The sequence below is a fragment of the Leptodactylus fuscus genome, chromosome 1 (genome assembly GCF_031893055.1).
Source record: "Leptodactylus fuscus isolate aLepFus1 chromosome 1, aLepFus1.hap2, whole genome shotgun sequence".
NCBI lineage: Eukaryota > Metazoa > Chordata > Amphibia > Anura > Leptodactylidae > Leptodactylus > Leptodactylus fuscus.
The window spans coordinates 78384332-78399500 of record NC_134265.1 but is presented as its reverse complement, the minus strand read 5'-3'; the positions used below and the strand labels follow the sequence as shown (position 1 = coordinate 78399500).

The window sequence follows — 15169 nt, the reverse complement described above, 5'->3', positions numbered from 1 at the left end:
ACTTGATGCTATAGTTTTTCCTCATGCTTACGTCATCTGCATTCTTCTGTATTTATATGGGACATTAAAAAGATAAAAATGAAAGCAAAAAATCCCCTGTATTGAGCAAACTGTGGTTAGGTTTACTATGAAGTGCAACATCCACTTCCAGCAATCTGAAAAGAAAATGTTAGGTCTTAAAATGAAAGTGTGACTAGTAATATTAAGACACTACATGAAGTGATGTTGCAATATAAGATACACTATAATAAAAATATGTAGCAGCTTAGAAACACAGTAGTTTATAAAGCAGTTTTTTGAGCCAAAGCCAGAACTTGATTTGTTACATTAATTTTACTTTGTTGCACTGTGTGTAATTTGGTTATGCACGCCACCATGGCAGATGGGCTTTCACAATTTGAACAAAAAGCATGCCAAGAACCTCATTCTTTTTGGGTTTGTTTTTCCCCATTCATTCTGAATCCATTTCAGGCTCTGGCTCGAAAAAAAACATATCATAAACTGCATCAAAAACTACATGTGCTATTTCCGTCTAAAGGACATTCCTTTTTAAGATCATTTTCCTTAAAATAATAAAGTTTTTTTCTTCTGTCACATTCTTCAGCTATTTTTTTTTTGGATACATCTATGTTTGGCAAGCAAGATGGCTAAAGTTACAGTATGCTCTGGTAGGGGTATACATCATATAACAGGCAGACATTATATACATATCCCTTTGCAGTCCAGGTTTTTAGTGACATCAGAACATGAAATGTTATTAAAGTGAGTTGTCCACTTTATATATTCCCTAAAAGGCCTTGAAATATTACGGTAAGCTATGGCACATAAATCAGTAACCGTCATATTTTACCGAAACAGTTCACTTGAAGGCCCCTGCTGCTCATGCATGGGCTAAGAGTGAAGAGAGGTGGTCTTTGCAACACTAGACTCTAAAAAGCACCAATGTCAAACGAGACTGCATGGTCTCTAAGTTTATTTAAAAGATGGTTACTTAGTACATGACAAATCACATCATTTCTTTAGAATTCATTAGAAACTCTGAGATTAAATTACACAATTGTTCCCATTTTGTAGAATTTCATTACGGTAATCTAGCTTTTTTTATTATTTATATATTTTTATTTACTTAAAACAGTCAATTATTAACACAGTTATGGTCAGTCGATACTTAGCATTACACTAGATGTTGTACTTTAGACCTCTATCTACCGGTCACGTTATTGCACTTCTTCTAATAAGCCGATGTTCAGAATTTTGTGACTTTCCAAACATTTCAAATAATGAAAATATAGCTTAAAAAGTCTTCTTTACTAGAGTGATTACAAAACCCAAGTCCTGAGAATGTTATAAAAGTTATAGGATCATCCACACGTAGACCATCACATTACATTGCAGTCGCTCTACAGTATAAGTTATTGCCCAAGTTACAGAACCGGCTAATTTACTGTAGATCGTACCGGAACGCTCTTCTGACTAATGGAAATAAACAAGTTCAGGAGTCTGTCGCTGACATGTAAAGATGGTGAAGCTTGCCTAACTGATCTATACTGCGGCTGCGGATTTCATGGCTTCATTATCAAGTCAAAGCACTGTCCTGTCCCTGCCAAAACTGTAGATGAAGGTGTTTTGTCAAGAAAATCGAGAACCACCCGGGATATATGCCTATTGGATCCATCATTTATTTACATTAGCCAGTGTAGGTTTTTATCTTACCTTGTAGCTGGAGTAGAGTTAAGGATGTGACAAACAGAACACTGGCTTAGCAACAAATAGATCTAACCTCTGCAACTGTAGTATGCCCCTTAAGGACTTACGTCTACCTCCACAAACCTCAATGCATATAAAATACATTAAACAATGTTGCATTAGGTGGTTATTTAAAAATACCATTTTGAGTCTACAGTCCCTATGCAGACTATGTATCTCCATGGTAACAGGCAGAAAACAAATGTGTCCTGGATTCAGTCGCATTCTCTGTCACTCCATAACTCGTGTTCGCTGCCAATTTCATGAAAAATTGAAGTTATGAGACTGCTGTCTGTTACCATTGAGACTTATAGATGACACGGGCTCTGCAGAGAAAAATGAAAATAAATTTAGCAAAGAATTACTAAGTAATTAATTCATTTTTAATTTTATTTTTACTGGGATAATAAAAATTAATTGTGAAGAAAAAAAAAAAGTTTAGTTTTTTGTGCTCTTGTAGTTTTTTTTGGTCAGCCATCTTTAAAACTCCACTCAAAGTATGAAAAAGCAGGTGCAGTTAAAGCAAGCATCCAACGTCATGGCCCCAATACACCGTCATAGTGATCAAAAAAGATACTTTGCTGTCCCTGGTAAATCGAGGGAAGAAGGTGAATAAAAATGATTGTCATTACCATGTAGGATTAGGGACAACTACTGACTCAGTATTTTGCTCAGCAAAGTACCGCACAGTGTTTACTGTATATAAAATGCGAACACAGGGACAGAAATTGCCTTGTGTAAAGCTAGAATCAGACGTACGGTTTTTAATTTATTTCCTTAATAGTTTTCTTTGTGTTTTTGATTTTAAGTTAAAGCAGCCATGCACATTAGATGATTGTGGGCTGAACCCGCCAAGTATCTGTGTATGAGGGGCCCCCAACAGCAGATATGATGGGAGATGAGAATAGGGCAGATGGATTTCAACTGAATGAGCCATTTGTTCTTGGGAGATAAGTGGCCACCAGCTTCCTCTTCTCTCCGTCAGGACACATGCACAGCTCAGCCAAGAGGACTATGCATACATATAGAGAGATGAGATGAGATAGCAGTCAGCTTAATGAACATTCTGCCATCTTATCTCATCTAACATGGCCATGACCAATTCTTTCTTCTGTACACACACACACAAACTGTACCAAGTTGCATGTATGATCCAGGCCTAAGAACTCTGTACCACTGTATTACCTTGAGGAATAGAATATGGGAAATTGATGAAAAATTTTCAGACTTTGAATGGAGAAAAGCTTTAAAGTAATTTGCCTAAGTCTGTCAACCACAAAAGAAAATATGTATTTACACCCTTCTATAAAGCTGACAGATACAAAAAAACATTCTTGTAAATCTGTTGTACTGTAATACATTAATGTAAAGACCATTCTGAAAAAAAAAAAAAAAAAAAAAAAGCCAGCAACAAGTTACGGCATTTTTTTTTTTGTGGAGTTTCAGGAATTTTTTTTCTTCTGTACATAGGTAAATTTATACCTACCAGTATATACTATTTATTAGATCTTTAACTGCCCTAAAATATAATTTATCTTTACTTCCGTATATATAACTTAACTTCTTAAATCATAATGTTCAAATGTTATACACAACTAATAAAATATTCTCAGAGTGTGCAGATTTTAAACACATGTAAAAACAATTTTTTCAGAAGTATAATAAAAAGAAAAAACCCAAACATCAGCAGCAGCACAAGTATGTAGGAATATATATGTATATATCTTATTTTACATATTTATCCATTTTCCTATTTTAGGCAACAGAGCATTCAATTGATGAATGATTGTGTTAATCATTTAAGGCATCAGTGCGTCAAGGGCAAGAACGGGAAAAAAAAAAAAAAATTTGCAAAAATAAAATAGAAACTGCGCAAAGCATCATAGTGGCACTTTTGTTTTTTAAAGCATTGCACATTTCATCTGCCGGCCACTTTTCTAACCTAATACATTATATTTTAATCCACTTTCAGTGCTAGTGCAGGACAATGCATTGGAAAGAGTCCACAGGGTTAAGCTACACAATGTCAAAAGTTCAGAGAACAAACTTGACTTCATTTTTCAGGTGGTCGCTAACTGTACTAAACCGGTCTGGCAATACTCTCATTTTGACAGTTCCATCTGCACCACAAGAAAAAATGTGATTGGCTGGTCCGGTTTCGATCTGCATCACGCCGGTTCCAATGTTTCTGAAGATGGACTGACGTGCATGCTCATTGAGGAACGTGTGCATTAGACTGAAACTTGGCAGGGTCCAGATCTGGAAAAGAAGCAACATAAACAGTTAAAACTCCCCCGCAGATCACTGATTTTCCTCCCTATTCTCCTCTTAGAATTAAATCTACAGGTTTGAGCACATTATTCAGTTGGAACCCTTGTTGAAAAAGGCCCACAATAGACTTCAATATGCTGCCTAACATCCAGACTCTGGTCTCTTGTCTGCACTGAAACCCAGAAGAGTAGTGATGGACACCAAAGAAGAAAAGCTACAACCATCATCATGCAGCACCACTTGAACAGAAAGAGCAAGATAAGAAGCATCTCCAGCAAATATTATATACAGTGGCGTAACTAGGAATGGCGGGGCGCCGAACCATTGATGTCTGAGAAGTCACACAAGTAGGCCCTGAAGCCTTTGCAGAGTGTGGAGAGGTAAGTAACAGTTTGTTATGTTCACTTGCCTCCCCCGGGCCTCTGATTATTAGACCCCCCCCACCCCCGGGTATAATAATGAAGATTGTGGGGCCCGCAGTGTAACGGCCTATTAAAAAAAAAAAACAAACAAAAAAAAAAACCCCGCAGCGGTCGCCGGGCCCCCTAATGTCCCGGGCCCTGTGGCAGCTGCCTCCGCGCTTCCCCGGTAGTTACGCCACTGATTATATAGGAGATATCCATTTGTACATTGGTGTCCAAAGGGGTTGCCCGGCCATAGAAATTTACAAAAAAAACAAAACTCATTGATCCCTTGGTTACACTGCTTCTTAGGTGCTCAATCTCTCTCTATTTCCTGGTCCCTCTTCACACACAGGAAAAGGCACTGTTCAGTTAGTCATTGGCAAAACTAGTGACCTACCTGAGCCAGCAACTAGCTAGGTAGCTATAACTCCTGTGTGTTGTAAGAGTGCAGAAAGCAGAGACTGGTAGGGAACAGGACTGGCAGAAGATTGGTAAAGTAGTTTTAAAATCTCTTTACAGGATTTTGAGACTTTTCTAAAACAAATTATTTATTGGCCAGACAACTACTTTCGAAGTAAACATATGCCTTGCTATCCTTATAAAACATCATCTTTTAAGAAACTGCACACGTATTAACAACACCATACCTTAATGTTACCCTCCGCAGATCCTGTGATAAAATATTCTTCTGTTGTGTCAACAGCAATGGCCTTAACTGCAGAATCGTGACTCTGGAAAGCGTGTCGCTGCTGTCTCTGACGCAAGTCAAACAAGCAAATGAGACCCTTCCTTCCTCCAGATATTAAAAGCTGATTTTTTGGTGCATAAGCTATAACAGTTGCTCCACTATCATGGCAGGAAAAAGCTAAAACAGATTGAAAATAACATTTATTACTGTTAATAAAATCTTAAATAATACCATTTGAAACGTGCAAAAAAAACCAAAAAAACACAAACAGAGTGAACTAAAAGAAAAATGAATACTTACAATGAACTAAACTATTTGCTGGTGTAACCAATGTATCCCACAAACAGATATTTCTGAAAAGATAAGAATAATATTCCCATGACTAAAGACAGAAAGATAAGCATGTACGTGCATCTCATCTCAAATGTATTTAGAAGTTCAAAATAATTATTTCCTTTTTGAATTACCAAGACTACATTTCAAACAGAAGCAGTGAGGGTGCACTTCATTTTTCAAACACTGCTTTTGCATTTTGGCCTAGTTTTGTTAAATAAATAATGACACGGGGTGATAAGTCATTTGTTATTTTTCATCTTAGGTTGTACAGAATTATAAGCCTTCTTAAGGACCAGATTTTTTTTTTTCTTTTTTTTTTTTTTTTACTACGCCCTTATTTTTAAAACATAAAATTTAAAGAGGGTGTACTTTGTTTTTCTCATGACTGTACCTAATAGTCCATGTAAAAAACCATCATAGAATGTCCAAGACTTGATGCAGATGAAATGGCATTGAAACTGCTACGCGTTTCGGGACTAACAATACGTCCCTTCCTCTTGGCATGCCAAGAGGAAGGGACGTATTGTTAGTCCCGAAACGCGTTGCACTTTCAATGCCATTTCATCTGCATTAAGCCTTGGACATTCTATGATGGTTTTTTTACATGGATTAATAAAGGTTAAATTTTATTTTACGCCTGGTGGACACTGGATTCCTTTTGCTTCGCTTATTCATGTTCATGCAAAGACACAATTCCATCTTCAATCCGTGCAGCCCAGGACTTAATTCTGTGGATTGAAGGGTGAGCTGGAATTTTATATATAGTGTGTATCATTTACCTAATAGTACAACAGTTATTACAAACACTCAACATATAAGGGCGGGTTCACATCTGTGCCCTGGTCTCCGCTTTTTAGGTTTCCATCTTCTGCCCGAGAAACTTCACAGATCTTCAGGTGATTACATATCCTCAGGATAGGACATCAATTTAAAGTTCCAGAAAACACATTTTAAAAGGTACTGTATTTTATTCATTTGAATGAGAAAATACACAGTCTTGGTGAAAAAGGTTTTATCAGGCATTCCAATAATACATCTTACATGTACTGTAACACAAACACCAATTAGAAATATATATCAATATAACAAAAACTTTAAAAGTACCTGTTATCACTTGACTGTCCAGCTGTTGCGATCAGGGACGATGAACTTATAAAAACAAAGTCATTGGCGGTTTTGTTATGGCACTGCCATGTCTAAAATAAATAAGAAAACTATTGAAAATTGTGCCATGTTTAAACAGGAAAAAACACAAAGCACACAAAAGTACATATGGTGTTTGTTGTCTGATGTTTCGTCCATCTAAGCAATATTTTTGCCTGTATGTTCTCCTTGACTTGCTATGGCATTACACCAAGTACTTACGGTAAGTTTTGTCCCAAACACTAAAATACTGATAGCTTGTCCAATGATGGCCAAGAACTTATGTGGTTACAATCTATGTATACATGCAGGCAATCAATCAGCAATGAGAGAAAATAAATAAATAAATATCTATCTATATCTATATAGCACAGATAAATTACCAGGTATGGCTTGGCAGGACTTCCACTAGCTGCACTAAACTTCCAGTTGGTCTGATACAGACTGATAAAGCCGTCAGCGTCAATTATTCCAAACTATGGGGGAGGAAAAAAAACCAAATATGAGAATAAAAAATAAACAAAACAAAGTATAAGATTGAAGGACTTCATGCAGGACTTTTTCATCTGGTGACTTTAGATGGACTGAGACAGAGCCTAGTACACCCAAGCAGAACACATTTAGAGAGCAGTGCGACCTTATCCCCTTCCAGTCACGGGCATTTAGCAATTTTCAACTCCCCCTTCCCTTCCAAACCCAATAACCTTTTCATTTTCCCACTCTCCCAGAGCCATATGAGGTCTTAATGATAGCATCATGAAGAAAAATTTGTTCCGCAAACATTATTTATTCTGTACAATGTACTGGGAAGCTGGAAAAAAATTCAGAATGGCGTGGATTTGAAGAAAGAGTGCATTTGTGCGACTTTCTTATGGGCTTTGTTTTTACGGCCTTCACTGTGCAGCCAAAATGACAAATCACCTGTATTCTGTGTTTCGGTACGATTCCAGGAATACCACATTTCTATAGTTTTATTTACCTTAACCTCTTAACAAAAATTCAAAACTTAATTTTTTTTCCCTAAAAGTCGCCAAATTCTGACACCTGTAACTTTTTATACTTCCGTGTACGGGGTGCATGGAGCGTCTTTTTTTGAAGGGCTGGGTGTACTTTTTAGTTATGCCATTTTGGGGGATGGCTATTGCTTTGATCACTTATTAAATTTTTTATTAGCAGCAAACCAGTAAAAAAAATGGCGGTTTGGCACTTTTGATTTTTTTTCCCCACTAGGGCATTTACCATATAAGAAAAATATTTTTGTAGAACGGGCGTTTTCGGACACAGGGATGCCTAATGTGCCTGTGTTTCACTGTATTTAAGTACTTTTATGTGTATTCTAGGGAGAGGGGGGTGATTTGAACTTTCAAATATATATATATATATATATATATATATATATATATATATATATATATATATATATATATATATATATATATATATTTTTTGTATTTGCATTGCAAAATACCAGGGCTTCTATTGCACATAGAGTAGCCTGCAATAGAACAAACAGAATTACAGGCCAGAGAGCCTTCACAAGGCAGACACCCGGCATCTATGGTCGCTGCCTGGCTCATAAGCGACCACCAAAATTCAAACACCCAGCATCCGCCATAATAGTACGGCAGATGTCGGGAAGGTGTTAAACTGCTCTAACTCTGGTCAATGTCTGTAGCACACATAGATATCACTGGTTAAAGCAGATCTGCATGTACCGAACACTTTCACCCTTTCCCGACATCCACTGCACTGTTATGGCAGATGTCGGGTATTTAAATATGGAAATTGAAATAGTTAAGTCAATTGAAATAGTTATTTTAATAGGAATAGCTTTTTAGTGTTCTGTAACTCTCATAGAAGTAAATGGGAGTTACAGAAACCGCATATAAACAGTTATGCTGTTTTTGTCCGAAAACCCCTTTAATGCATACCTAACCTTTCAACAAACTTTACATGAAGCAACAGTACTGTATGTACATAAGGAGTAACGCTATCTTTGGTCATTACATGACTCAATCTGCAGTTTTTGTCAGTTTCTGCCTCAGAATTCTATACCTATAGTTTGCATTCCTTCCTTTCCATACTCTGCACATAGAAAACAGATGAGTTCTTTGGATTCAACTTTACTTTTTTCAATGGGAAGGGGGTCATGTGACACATGAAAAATGGAGAACTGCACAGGAAAAACAATGGTGTGTTCAATTTTAACGTAGCTTTATTACCGTATTTTTCGGACTATAAGACGCACCTAGGTTTTAGAGGAGGAAAATAGGGGAAAAAAATTTTGAAGCAAAAACTGGTAAAATATTTAATATATGGGAGTTGTAGTTTTGCAACAGCTGCAAGGCCACATTGACAGGTGACCCTGCAGCTGTACAGGGATGCATAGAGTGTTTTTTTTTTTGCGGGGCCAGATGTACTTTTTAGTTATACCATTTTGGGGAATGTCTATTTCTTAGATCACCTTGTATTGAAAAAAAAAAAACAGGAGGTGATTTAGAACTTTTATTTATTTAATATTTTTATTATATGTTTTTAAAGTTTTTTTTTTTTTTTTTTTTTTTTTTTTTAACTATTTTATTCCCCCCCGGGGGCTTGAACCTGCGGTCACTTGATTGCAAGTCCCATAGACGGCAATACAAGTGTATTGCCGTTTATGGGACATTCTGTATATTAGTATTACGGCGGCTGGTCATAGACCCAGCCGCAATACTAATATAGCAGTGACAGGCCTGGGAGCCTCATTAGGCTCCCGGCTGTCACCCGAACAGGTCGGCTCCTGCGATATCGTCGCGCAGGAGCCGGCCTGCAACTTCACAGGTACGGGGCTGGTGGGGACCGGCCCCGGGGGAGAAGGGGCCACCGATACTGACCCGGCATCCGCTGTACTAGAGAGGCGGATGCCGGCGAGGGATAGACGCCAGCACAGGTGCCGGGGCCTGAGACATCGCTCCTCTGCCCTGCCTGAAGCCAGCGGCGGGGGGACGGAGGAGCGGAATAGCATCGCCCCTCCCGCTGCTGGCTTCATGCAGGGCAGAGGAGCGCAGCGATGTCTCAGGCCCCGGCGTCTATCACTTGCCGGCTTCCGTCTCTCTATTACAGCGCATGCCAGGCGCCACATTCAGACTATAAGACAATGGTGGTCTATGAAGACTGCTAGCGTTCTTTTTTCCGCTAGCGGCATGTTGCTGCTAGCGGAAAAAAGAAACAAGCTGCCCGTTTCGTCAGGCAGCCGTGATGGAATACGCACATGCGTATTTGCGTGTGAACTTAGCCTTACAAGATCCAGCTGCTTGCTCTCAGTGTGTCAAGAGTTGGAGAAGAGAATCACGTTGACAATTCAACACAATGGACAGCACTTTGAGCAAATCCTTTAGTGGCTTATTGTCGTTGCTCGATGTCACAAATGTGTCAATAACTCGATAATGAATAAAGATATGTTAAAAATGAGCACACCATTGTTTTTCTTGTGCAATTCCCCATGTGTTTGATGTGTCATATGACCCCCTTCCCATTGAAAAAGATGGCTGCCATGGGCATTACCCAGGGTGAAATGTTTCCCCACTCCCATATAATATTATTCCACAAACGATAAGGTGATATCAGCAACCACTTCTATTTTATCTGGGTGTATCCATACTTATGGCTCTCCCTGTATTCCTAGGACACCAGGAGGAGATTCACATCTTTCATAGGACACTAAGAATGGAGTTCTACCTGTATGCTTTCTACAGTTAATCACTGGTTCACATAACCCCTGTACACCATGAGAAATAGGGAACACCTCTCAAGTCAAGGGAAGACTAAAAAACAAAAAAAACCTGCAGAATTTCACAAAATATGTTAATAAAGTAAATTACTAAATTTATTAATGACACAAAAGCACCTAGGAAATCAAATGTAGTCCGTAGACGACATTTGTTAATGAAGTATGATTTATAAATGACACAAATACTGCCAGAAATTCAAAAGTTGCCCAAAAGTTTAGTTATGCTTTAAAAACCTAGTTCTAACATATTAGTACATGAATGGCAATTTCTATGTGAAATAAAAAATACCTTGTTTCCCTGGTGGTTAAACTTTATACGAGTGATTCGGGAATTTCCACCTGTCCTGAAGCAAGTTATCTGCTGAGCGTGACCCCATTCAAACATCCTTACGCTGCCATCTTGAGCACCAGTGAGATCTACATCAATATACAAATGGATTGGAAATGGTTACATAAATAAAGTGTTAAGTGTAAATCACAAGACGAGCTGAACTCTGCCTCAGTTAAAATTTCCAACCAAAAGATCATACATGGCTGCAATCACCTCTACACTTAAGAATCACAATCATACATTTTATCTCCTGCTATTCCAGTACCGGTCACCTCCTCTGTTATATTAGTAGTTATGACACAATGTTTACTAAACCAGTCATGTTGGGATTCCTGACCAGTCCTCATTAAAGAGAAACTTTTACCACCTCCATCAATTGAAGTTCTGTGAAAAGGCTCCACTCCACTGATTCCAGCACAGTTGGAATTTGCCCCCACCATTCCCGAGCAAAAAGTGCAGGTAGGTTTACTTCTTCATGCACTATTTAAGCTGTGTAATGTCAGAAGGGCAGTGTCAGGCAGGGGGGTGCCAGAGCTCAAAACAGAGGCAGCCAGTGTCAGAGCCCAGACTCACACCCCTTGTCTACTCCTGCCTGACACCGCCCTCCCGACAGTACAGAGACTAAATAGCATATCAGACACCAAACTAACACTGCTGATTGCTTGGAAACTATAAGACCTAGAGAAAACACTCCAACTGTGCCAGAATCAGTGGAGCTGGACATGTTGAAGATGGTGAAAGATCTTCTTTAACCCCTTAGCGACCCTTGACGTAACTGTACGTCATGGGTCGCATGGGGATGTATGGAGCGAGCTCACACGCTGAGCTCGCTCCATACAGGGCAGATGCCGGCTGTATCATACAGCCAGGACCTGCCACTAACAGCAGCGGTCGGTGCCCGAGCCGATCGCTGCTGTTAACCCTTTACACACTGCGATCAAACGTGACCGCAGTGTGTAAACAGCGCCGGCGGCACGGGTGCCGCCATGTTTCGCCGATCGCCGCCCTCCTGAACGTCACATGAGGGCGGTGATCGGTTGCTATGACAGCTGGAAGCCTATTGAAGGCTTCCAGGCTTGTCTCTGCACTAGATCTATTAGACGATGCCAGAGGCCAGAGGCATCGTCTAATAGAAGTGCTGGGATTTTGCTATTCACTGCAATACTGTAGTATTGCAGTGAATAGTATGAGCGATCAGACCCCCTAGGTTTCAAGGTACCTAAGGGGTCTGATCATAAATGTAACAGAAGAAAAAAAAAAGTTTTTAAAAGTATTTAAAAAATTAAAAAAATATAAAAGTTCAAATCACCCCCCTTTCCCTAGATTAGCTATAAAAGTAAATAAAGAACATTAAACATAAACATATTAGGTATCCCCGCGCTCCAAAATGCCTGAACTATTAGAATATTAAAACATTTATCCCGTACTGCGAACGGCGTAGCGGCAAAAAAAATAAAAACAGCCAAAAAGCGTTTTTTTCAACACTTTGCCTCCTATAAAAAAATTGAATAAAAAGTGATCAAACCATCAGATCTTTCCCCAAATGGTATCAATAGAAACGTCATCTTGTCCCGCATAAAAAGACACCACAACCAGCTCCATACATGGAAATATGAAAAAGTTATAGGTGTTAGAACATGATGACACAATTTTTTTTTTCTATTTTGCAAAGTTTATCATTTTTTTAAAAGTATCAAAACATTTCAAATACTATATAAATTTGGTATCCCCGCGTTCGTACTGACATGTAGAACACAGGTAACATGTCATTTGTACCAAACAGTGAACACTGTAAAAATTAAACCCATAAGAAAATGGCGCAAATGCATTTTTTCTCCAATTGCACCTCATTCTGAATTTTTTTCCAGCTTCCCAGTACATTCCCAGTATATTGAATGGTGCCATTACAAAGTACAATTTGTCCTGCAAACAATAAGCCATCATGTGACTCTGTGAACTGAAAAATGAAAAAGTTATGGCTCTTGAAATGTGAGGAGGGAAAAACGAAAATGCAAAACCAAAAAATGGCCTGGTCCTTAAGGGGTTAAATAAGAATGATTACAAAGCACAAGCTACATGTATCAACTGTCTCTTTTTCAGCTAGAAACCATTCCCTATGAACAAAGCCATCAATGATAACATTGAGACTACACAATTCTATCTGGTCTCTTTACCCACTGAGCCATTTGCCTTTATTGTTAGAAGTGCTTTGGGAATCTCACAAGATGAAGATACCTTTATTTTATAGCCAAAGTTGGTGACATTGATCATAACAGAAATATGAATTAATTTCAGAGATAAAATGAAGGCCTCAAAATGTACTGATACCATTTTAATAAAATAAAAAATTCTAAATGTAATTACAAATGCAAAAAAAAAAAATAAAATTGATAAATTCAAAGAATGGTCGGCAGGCTAGATATACTGTAAGAAGTCAACCATAATAAATTCCTCCTTCTCATTAAATAATTGACTAAAAGGGGAAGACAACAATAACAATCTCTTCATTACGCATTCAATAAGGACATATTGACACCGATATTAACTCACAGTAAGGCAGGGTTGGATGTGACGCCATTCTTCTGACATCTTTGATTGGCTTTTTAATCATCTGAAAAGAACAAAATAAGAAAGAAATGACTCATTTGTGGCTGTCCATGGTTGTGAAAGCATTTAATATATTTATTTTCTTGATATAACATGTCAACTTTCTCTCTAAATTATCTAATATAGTATTGTAGCTTAGCCTCATTCAAATGAAAAAAATAAGGGCTATGCACACCTATGCAATTTTTTATTTTATTTTTTTAATCTAAGTTAAAAAGTTCAGAAACTGCAATAGGTCTTAATTAAGAACATCCTATAATGTGCATATGACTGCAGGAGTAGACTACACGGAGTTTGTTTGCTGTCTGTTACTATGGAGACAGTCTTAGGAGTTGTAGAACAGTAACAGTAGGAAAGTTTCAACCAACATGTACATTGAAAATCCTTATGTACTACTTACCACAGATGCACCTCTTCCTGTCTGTACTCCTCCTAGCCAAGGCATATTTATAGGTGTTCCCGGATTACTATGTGTATAAGGGGTTGAGCCTTGAACTGCTGAAAGATCATCCCGGGTGTGTACAACTAAAAAGTCATCAGGTCTAGAAAAGATGATAAGACAGACAGAGACATGAAATCAAAGTTACTTTAAAAATGAAAACAAAAATCAATCAATCAGTAGAACAGTAAACATACTGTATTTGTCTCCAGCACTTTCACATTTAACATGGAGTTTGACCTGCATAAACCAGGAGGAGAGGAGCAGAAGAACATCAGACTTTGTATAACTTGTTATTTATTCCTTTAAATCCCTGCCTAGGAGCTCAGCGGGCAGTTCTATTGGTGAAAAACAGAAATTCCAGTACAGCGATAATTCTCAGTCAATATATAGGACTGCCCACTGAACAACTGTATGTAGAAAGAGTAGTGATATAAACAAATTAAAAGTTATGCTTCGGTTACACACACACGTGCTTTATCAGTGTGCTAGCTATGTTTTCAATAGCTGGCACACTGACGCATGATATTCTATGGTCCCATACATACACCCTGACAGATCTGCAGAGGGGTTAGACTCTAGACAGGTCCCATTCCTATTCGTTTTGCAGCTCGTCGTCACTGCATAAAATGACCTGAGAATTCAGACAGACATTTGTTACCATTATCTATTCCTGCAAAACTCCATTAATCTGCTCAGCTCCTCCTGCCTGCAGATATGACTGCACGTACACTGTGACAAGTTCACTTTAATCACAATTATACATAATTATAGAAGCATTCCAAAGGACATAACTAAATGAAATAAACAGAAGGAACACAAATACATACCCTTTATTTTCCATTTCAAAATCATCATCAATCCATGAATAAATCTGGGTGGCCAAGATTGCAGATACATCCAGCTCCTGGATGTCGTGACTTGAAGCAATTGCAATACAGTTTCTGTTGGCCTGAAGAACATAATTGTAGACAGTGCACAATATATGAGTAAAATAATGTAAAAGGTAATAGGATATATACAAAGAGAATATGAATGGAATAGTCCAACTATTATAAAGTTCTTAGCTCCTAAATGGCCGGCTCCAGCACTCAGTCTCCACTACTATCGGTCCCATATTTGTTGACAGGCAGGAGCTGAGAAGTCACATGACCAATATAGCCCATCACTGGCCTCAGCAATACATCAGTGAGGCCGGTTATTGGAGATTTCACCGCTGTAACCCCAACAACAGACATCAAGCAGGGAATAAGGGAGACTGAGCGATGAGGGATTTAGAAGATCAGTATGGGTCTGTGTATTAAACCCTTCCCAGCCACATATTCTGTAGAAAGCATTTTTAGACACATTTTCAGAAACTTAAAACTAGCTATCCTTACCATTATGCATACAGAGCCTTACTGAACGTACACACATGCTATTTAGAGGCAGCTTT

General features: G+C 38.3%; 1 protein-coding gene across 1 annotated transcript in view; it reads right to left on the bottom strand.

Annotated features, from left to right (window-relative positions):
* Positions 1 to 956: 956 nt before the first annotated feature.
* Positions 957 to 15169, bottom strand: part of DMXL1 (Dmx like 1) — a 98866-nt gene continuing 84653 nt past the window's right edge. The window contains exons 36-44 of the mRNA XM_075272123.1: positions 14565 to 14686; positions 13696 to 13837; positions 13239 to 13299; positions 10647 to 10774; positions 6972 to 7064; positions 6550 to 6641; positions 5410 to 5462; positions 5069 to 5286; positions 957 to 4005 (exon numbers count right to left, since the gene is read on the bottom strand). Coding sequence (XP_075128224.1) covers positions 3781 to 4005; positions 5069 to 5286; positions 5410 to 5462; positions 6550 to 6641; positions 6972 to 7064; positions 10647 to 10774; positions 13239 to 13299; positions 13696 to 13837; positions 14565 to 14686 — 1134 coding nt within the window. The 3' untranslated portion in view covers positions 957 to 3780. The remainder of the gene's footprint in view (positions 4006 to 5068; positions 5287 to 5409; positions 5463 to 6549; positions 6642 to 6971; positions 7065 to 10646; positions 10775 to 13238; positions 13300 to 13695; positions 13838 to 14564; positions 14687 to 15169) is intronic.